The sequence below is a fragment of the Fistularia commersonii genome, chromosome 21, assembly GCF_037954325.1.
Source record: "Fistularia commersonii isolate RoL2024-O1a breed Wild chromosome 21, RoL_Fcom_v1.0, whole genome shotgun sequence".
Lineage (NCBI taxonomy): Eukaryota > Metazoa > Chordata > Actinopteri > Syngnathiformes > Fistulariidae > Fistularia > Fistularia commersonii.
Genome location: NC_141304.1, coordinates 14498638 through 14506453, shown reverse-complemented (window position 1 = coordinate 14506453; position 7816 = coordinate 14498638). Strand labels below are relative to the sequence as shown.

The 7816-nt window shown below is 42.9% G+C and overlaps 1 protein-coding gene across 1 annotated transcript; it reads right to left on the bottom strand.

Annotated features, from left to right (window-relative positions):
• Nucleotides 1–5507: 5507 nt before the first annotated feature.
• LOC147222419 (uncharacterized) lies at nucleotides 5508–7789 on the bottom strand. Its single transcript, XM_086167852.1, has 4 exons — nucleotides 7640–7789; nucleotides 7117–7415; nucleotides 6825–6957; nucleotides 5508–6606 (listed from the first exon to the last, which is right to left on the bottom strand). Exons 2-4 carry the CDS (start codon nucleotides 7412–7414, stop codon nucleotides 6219–6221), a joined length of 819 nt encoding a protein of 272 aa, XP_086023978.1. The 5' UTR covers nucleotide 7415; nucleotides 7640–7789; the 3' UTR covers nucleotides 5508–6218.
• Nucleotides 7790–7816: the final 27 nt, after the last annotated feature.

The window sequence follows — 7816 nt, the reverse complement described above, 5'->3', positions numbered from 1 at the left end:
CCCGACAGAAGACGGTCTTATTCGTCCGCGTAAGAGATGCCCTTATCAGAGCCGGGTCTGTTCCGGGGAGTCCGAGGAAGGATGCGTCCTCAGGCAAAGCACAGATAAGGACCTTTGATAGAATTAAGCCAACGTCAAACAGCCGGTAGATGAGCCCTGTGAAGATAAAACTGCCCTGAATGACAGCTCTGATAATAGTCCAAACAAAGAGAAAGTGGAGATTAAGGGGTTTCTTTTCAGGCAGTTAAGTGGGCTGCCCAGAGGACGCTCCAAACATGGCTCATCTGTCAGGAATTGGGGGAATGGACACCGTCACCGACACTTCATCCAGGGACAGATAGCATCTAGGAATGCCTATAAAGAATGCGTGATTAATACCGCCGATCGGTTTTTCGGAATCGTTGGTTTTCCAGTGTTATTTGAACCTTCGATGTGGGTAATCTTCGGCATCGGATGAACGTCATGAATCGGGAATCAAAATGTCACGCAGAGAAGGATTGACGCAACAACCCCGAAGAGATTCTTCATATAAAACGCGCTGGAAAGGAACCCTTTTGGAACGGCGCCCCGTCGGCTAGATGTCATATATCCGGCAATCCCCGGGTCGCGCAATAGCTTAGCTGTCCGTGAACCGACACCACGTGATGCAACCCAGCGGAAGTGGACAGTAACTACATGTACTGCACTTAACTGGTTTGCTGTTTTCACTGCATTTATGCAAGTACCTCAAATATGTACTTAAGTACATATTTGGGGTACTTGAACTTTATTTGATTAGTTCTATTTTATGCTACTTTATCCTTCCACTCCATTACATTTCAGCGGGAAATATTGTACTTTCTGCTCCACTTCATTTGTCTGACAGCTCTAGTTAGTGGTCGCTTTACAGATTGCAACTTTTCGTTCCCTCTCCAGCGAAAAACCACATATCTGCGCAGGACTTGATTTTAAATAATTGCGATAAACTAAAGGATTAGAAGTTTCTTCGTGGATTGAGAGGATTCTCCTGCTTCTCACGCTTCATTAACCATTTAAAACTCCTTAAATGTCACCGAAGCTTTCATTAAAGTGGACTTTTTGGAGTCCAGGACATTGATGCTGACCGTGCTCATCATAGTTGCATTTAGAAAAAGGCAATAATGCAACTCTAGCATTATATCATATTTGCTGTGTCGGAGCAAATTTCACTGCGCAACGACGTCTTTTGTTTTTGATATTTTACTTGTATTTTATCTCACAATAGCGCTGTGTTTTAGTCGTTGTGCTGCAAAGAAATTACGAAAAGTACGAAACAAGCGATAGGAAGATGATAAAATATACACAAAAGGTTTTAATAGGGACAAGTAATTGTTCGGTGAGGCTCTTGTACACACACACACACACACTCACACACACACTGGCCTCTAACCAGATGCCGAATCACGTTATTGGCTGAACTTGAGCTTCTGGGACGGGACGGGACGGAGAAAGGAGTTCCAGTAACCAGAGCAACGGCCCCGGGACAAGTTGCCGCAGTCGCAGCTCCTCCGGTCGAGTACATGTATTTTTTACCCGCTGCTGAGACGGAGTATAGTGCTCACATTCAGAATCCTAAATGCAACCGTGGATTAGTTTGTTCATACAACCTTGGTTCTTGAATAGCTGCGAGGAGTGAAAGAAAACCGTTTTAAAGCTGAGGTGGCAGGAAAAGGGGAGAGCGTCCCAGCACTCAGCTGTAACACAGTATGGCACAACACTAACAAAGGAAATGAGCAAACCACACAGCAAATAAGAGACTTTTATTTCGAAAACTCCTGGCCCCGTTCGGTACGTTTGACTGCCAACCCCGGTCAAGTACAAATAAATAGATTTATGAGAAATATTGCACACAAATTACTGCATTTTTGTCTAGACAGGACATTATTCTAACCGTACTTATATTGGCAAGAAGTTCGGGTTTCATTTAAACATATATATCGCTGCACTGTATGTCAAACATGTGAAGCTTCCAAATGTGCACTTAGCAGTACAGGGCGCAAATCAGAAAATAAACCAAATGCCCTGCGATTTAAAAGTAATTAAAACAATCCATCTCAATTTTGCTTCTACCACAAATAAATGATGAATTAATAACCTAAATTCCAAACAATCTCACCTAGTTTAAGGTTTTGCTAACGTTTTGCTGTATTGGCTAATGTAGAGATCATATTATTGGCCTTTTAGGGATGTCATTTTTCATCAACTAATTTATTACTAGTATTTGTTTACAGCTCCTTAGGCCTCAACTGGATTCTACATGAAGAATATAGTTTGATCAGAAAAATAAGGTCAAATCCATGACTTTTGTGTACGTTTGTACTCAGTGCCATGAAAGTGTAATAGAAGAAATAAAAAAGAAAAATGCTATAAATAGCGCCCAACTGTCGCAACACTGTCAGTTTAGAAACCGCAGATTTAAAAAAAAAAAAAAGAAGGAAGATGCTCCATAACTTTCTTCGCCTGGGTCCTGTTGTGTATATTTGAGATTCAGATGCAGGAAGTCTGTTTTAAAAATTGCGAGTAGAAACTGCAGAGAACCCGATCCAGAGTCGCACATGTAAACATATTCACACGATACGCATGAATTGCTTGATTATGAGTGTTGAACCGCAGCTCGTCGGGATCCTGTTTGCATGTAACCGTTTGAAGCGTACTTTCCCCCCCCCTTGTCGTCGTCTCCTTTCATTCGGTAATATATTGCCCTCTGCCCATTGTGAATTTCCCTGTCGTCCTCGCCGCTTTGTTTTATTGCCGCTTCCCGTCGAGTGTCGTCCCCTTGTCATTGTCTGGTTTTAATTCCCGTCTTTGTCGGCTTCCCTCCCATACGATTGGCTTCCCAGACCTAATGTACTTCCCTCCTGTCACTTTATTAGTCTTGTCAGCGCCGTCTGTCTGTCTGCGCCTTTAACCTTTCCTGATGGGTGCAACTGTTTTGCGTCTATGAATAGACGTTGTAATAGTCCTGCCCGAGGTTTGTTTCCAAATAAGAATTTCCTTCAGTGCTGTTTGCTTATTCCCGTTTACGCGGGGACAGACAAATTTTCTGTATTTTTAAGCCCGGATCCTCACGTTTCTGTATCTTCACCCAAGTTATGCTCAAAAAAACCTTTCGGATGAACCGGGATAAGAAAGATTACTTGTTGAGTTTAAGCGTCCGAACTCACCTTGTGTCAGCGCCATCATTTCAGGCCAAACGTGTGTCATAGAAACGGAGCTGTATATAGTTTTGGTCACTTTTGGGGAGAAGAAGTCAGTGTTTTGTGGGGATTCCTGTTCATCACAAATAGAACTGCTGTTTATTGTAGACATGAATTAAAATTTCTCCAGAAAAGATTTTGCAGTTGACATGTTGAGCACAATGAAGTTATCTTAGCTACATAAACAGGAACATTAGTTTAAACTCACACGCCGGAGAACCTGCCGGCGTGTAAATAGAAAAGAGTCGTTCTCGTCATCCAGCATGAAACTCCAGTAGAGGATGAGATGAACCCGCACTTTCAATCCACTTTTAATCAAACGCAAATGACATTAGTCATTTACTCTTAAGCAGGAAACCAAATAGGAAACCGAACAAACTGACTCGCAAAATTGTGCATAGGAAATAAAATTCCCTATGGGCGCATTTATTATGTTGATGTTTTAGAACGTTTTTTGTTTTGATCTATAACTCGCACTGTGTAATCATACATTTATTTGCAAAAATGTCCAAAATATGTTCAAATTTCAAAACACCGCGGCTGCCTTGTGGGTCCGGTCGAGAGATCGGGCGTCGCTCCAACCACGAGGTTGGCGGTTGATACCGTCGGTGCATAATGCAATGATTTTTATTTCCACTCGCGATCTACACGGTACGAACATTTTATTTTGACATGAAATAACAGGCTAAGCTTTCTAAGACGGGACCTCTCTTGCATGCAAACACACACTTGGTTCAAACTTTCAAGCGCTTTCAGCGACGTTATCTAATCGGTACAGATTTGTTATGGAATTTTATCACAAGGCACGACTTTTCCATTTGATTTTTACAGCCGTGAAATCCATTGCGCTTCCCTCGCACAGACCCAAGACATGCAGACATGCATCTAGATGGTCCACGTGCTTGTTGTTATACGTAGAACGCCGGCCCAGCGTGTACCCCGCCTCTAGCTCAGGGACCGCTAAGATTGCGACAACCAATGAGTGAGCGAACGAACGGTTTAATTTGATCGTACGACTGAAGAGGTTCAGTTGGTTTTCGATCATCGTACCCTGTTACTACCACACACTCTCTCATGGGATGATTCCTGGACATGGACGGAGGTGTGTTAGTGAAGATCTGGGTAGAAAGATGATGGGGTTGGAACCGCCAGGCAGGAGGCTTCCAGGAAGACCAGAGTGGAGATTTATGGATGGAGGGAAAGAAGACAGGAGGGCGGTTATTGTGAAAGAAACGGATGCAGAGGAGAGGATGACACCGGAGACAGATGATTGGCTGCGGCGACCCCTCAAGGACGCGGCCCAGGGGAAAAGAAGATGAATCGATAATGAGCATCGAGAGCGGGCGAAAGGGACCTTTGCAGATATCCTGCGAAGTCTTAAAATTCTCTCGGATGGCTGAAAAACGATCTCTCCCCCGCCAGGCGCCGTGTTGGACATCATCGCTGTCACGCACAAATATTTGGATCTCGAGGATCCAAAAAAAATCAAAACTATGTGGTGAAAAAAAACAAAAAACATCCGCACATGGCCTCGCATTCGGCCTGTTGGTTACGAGCACTGCACGCCAGCGGGGTTGATTATCAGCGCCAAAAGAATGGCATTTTTGTTTTTTCGCTCGCTTTTCAGAAGCAATTCGAAGCGGAATTTTCCGATCATGCCTATTTAATTTTGGCTACGATATAAAGACGATCAGCCAAAGGGAAGCAAAGATGAGGGATAACTTTAGGCATAGGTGTCAAACTCTGGCCCCGCTCAGTGTAATTATATTTGGCCCGCGAAGCCCTACAAAATGACTATTAGAGCTGGCCCGCCGATATTCTAGCCTACGGCACGTGTACCACTAATACTACAAATCCGAGAATGCTCTGCTGGTGTTTACCTATCTGTGCAACTTTTCTCCTCGATGAGGACGACCAAAACATCTCACAGGAGACGTCTGACTGATGAACACCTTCAGTAGATCCTGAGGATTTCCTCAGCTCGGAGCCCAGACATGGAGGAAGGAGCATCCAAGAAGAGACGCCGGGTATCTGGCTTGGACCCGTCAGAGTAGATCAGCGTGTAGCAAACTGAGCTATAATTAACGTTGTCTTTCTGCACTTTTTCTTGCTATTCCAAGACATGGGCTTGAACGGTTTCACTTATTATTATGGGTTCATTTTTATTTTATTTTTACATCTATTATTAGCCTGTGGAAAAAGGTTAATGTTGAAATTTAACTCCGAAGGCTGCAAATGAAAAGAGGCGTAGGATTTTTATTTCATTTTTATTTAAGAAATGAATGCCATTGATGTGTTTTTTAAATTGAATTTCAATTGTGCATGTGTGCAACATTAAGTTATATATTGTATAGTGCTAAGCTTTGCTTGTCCCATATTCAGTTTTTAAGCAGAACTCATTTGGTATGAAAAGATTCATTGTTATATCTGGAGGCAGATTCTTTTTCAACAAATATATATGATACCTCTGACTTTAGGTGTCATCTTTGGGGCGTTTTTTTTTTTTTTTGTCAGCACAACTGAGCGTGAAAATATGCCTGGCAGCAGCATCACTGTACATTTCTTTTGAGTCTGATGTTAGTGGAAATCTTAAAAAGGACACATTATCCCTCCAGGGAAAACATGATGGTACCTGGATAAATAAGAGTACTTCAATATATCTTTTTAATAATTTACATCTTTGTATTTCTTGCTACTTCACATTAAATGCCTTTAAGGAGGGTTGGGGAGGGGTCCAATAATAAAGCAATGAATACAGTTAATGAATACAAATGAACGGATTTTTAACTAAAATAATGTGCAAGTGGAATTTATTCTCAGGAAACATAATGTGAAAGTAAATATGATCTTTTTGGCGCACGACCATATTTCACCACACGCACGTATATAACAATTATATACTCATTACAGATGTCATAATTAGAAGAGGCAAATTATACCACTTAAATTAATATTGGTCGCATTTCCAGGACAGATGCAACAGGCTGTCGTCCGGCCACAGTCTTATAGAGAAGAGTCTGCCATCTGCTTCTTCATCAGCTTGATTTTTAACGCGTAATATTCCTCTTGCAACTTGAGGACGGCTTCTTGCCTTCTCAGCACGGACACTTCCAGGTCCATCCGCTCCTGCAGAGTGGTGCTGTGTTGGACGGACGGTGTGGAGGTAGAGCAGGGGGTACCCAGTGGCTCCCCGGCAGCGGTGAAGACGGCAGCATTATGATTCGTGAACTGTAAGGACAGGGACTTTGGGATGGGAGAGAACGGGTTGATTTTCTGTCCCGGTGGGGAAGGGGATTGATCCGCGGTATAAGCAGGAAGCAGACATTCTGCCCGATGAGGTTTGTCCGTGTATTCTTCATCTGTTGTGTCGCTGGTTTCCACTTTACCACCCCTGAAATTGAAACGACAATGAATTCTGTTTTAACACATAAACACCCACTCGCTCGTGGAACCATAAGGTTTCAGACGCTACTCTAAATAAAACGGTAACGTGGAATGAAAGCTTTCTTTTAAAGACGGCCTGATTCTGTCGAACACATGTGCCGTGCAGTCTGCTTTTATACGCCTAAAGCTTAAGTGCACGATTTAAGCAAACAAGCCAAGTGTCACCTGTTACGATAGAATTCCACCTGCTGCATCGCCGGAGAGTCGTCTCTTTGCTGTTGCAGTATGTCTGACAGGTTCATCACGGAAATCACTATTTGGGTCACCGTACTGAACTGATCAAGCGATACTCCCTCATCTGTGAATTTAAATGAATCATATCATAATGACTTTTTGTTCTTTCTTTTTTTTTTTGTAGACGCGCTGTGTAATGTGCACAAGCTTATTTATCTTGCGCATTCCCAACACATGAATGAACTTCATCAGCTAAAAATGAGGAGTTGCGGATTTCCTTTACCTGCTCCAGATTGCCTTTTCTGTCTCTTAATCTCTTCCCTTGACTTTGCCAGCAGGTTTTCCCACTTTTTATTGCAGTCAGAGACTGTGCGTTGCATCTGTGGAAAGGCAGTGTTGATGGCCTGGGTTATTTCTTCCCAGGCTTGTCTTTTATCTTGCACTGATATTCCAGTGTTGCACTTCCCTCTGATTATGTCTTTCCTTTCCTGCATCAGTCGAGCCAGCAGCAGGCACTCCTGATCCGTCCAGTTAGGTCTCCGCTTCCTGCTGGACATCCCTTCAAGAAGTTGTAGGGGCATTCTAAGGGAAACATTAATTGCTTACGTTATTACTTCACTGGCTGTGCACTTGCTTCTCATTTCGTGTTTATAATACTTGATTCGGAACACGCAACAACAAAGAGATTAATTGTTTCACTCGACATGGCGATGCAACTGACAGGAACAACCTGCCACTTAAGTCGATTTAAAATTAAGTCATCGTATTTAAGAGATTTTTTTTTTATTCCTTACGACTGTAGCTACCTGCGGACGGATCGAGGTCAAGGTTATCTCGGAAACAAATCACACGACACCGGGGTGTAAATACTTCGAGCTAAGACCCACTGTGTGATTTAAAAATCAGATTAGATCCTTAAGGTAAAATGTAAGGCTTTCCTCTCCGTCTCAGGGAAAAGCAAGTGTCGCAGAATGATGACGTAG

What these genes read in the sequence shown, in the direction of transcription:
- LOC147222419 (XM_086167852.1), bottom strand. Translation starts at nt 7,414, where the DNA reads ATGCCCCTACAACTTCTTGAAGGGATGTCCAGCAGGAAGCGGAGACCT. An exon ending in GAAAAGGCAATCTGGAGCAG is followed by an intron (nt 6,958 to 7,116) that starts GTAAAGGAAATC and finishes TTAAATTCACAG; the next exon opens with ATGAGGGAGTATCGCTTGAT. An exon ending in GTGGAATTCTATCGTAACAG is followed by an intron (nt 6,607 to 6,824) that starts GTGACACTTGGC and finishes TTTCAATTTCAG; the next exon opens with GGGTGGTAAAGTGGAAACCA.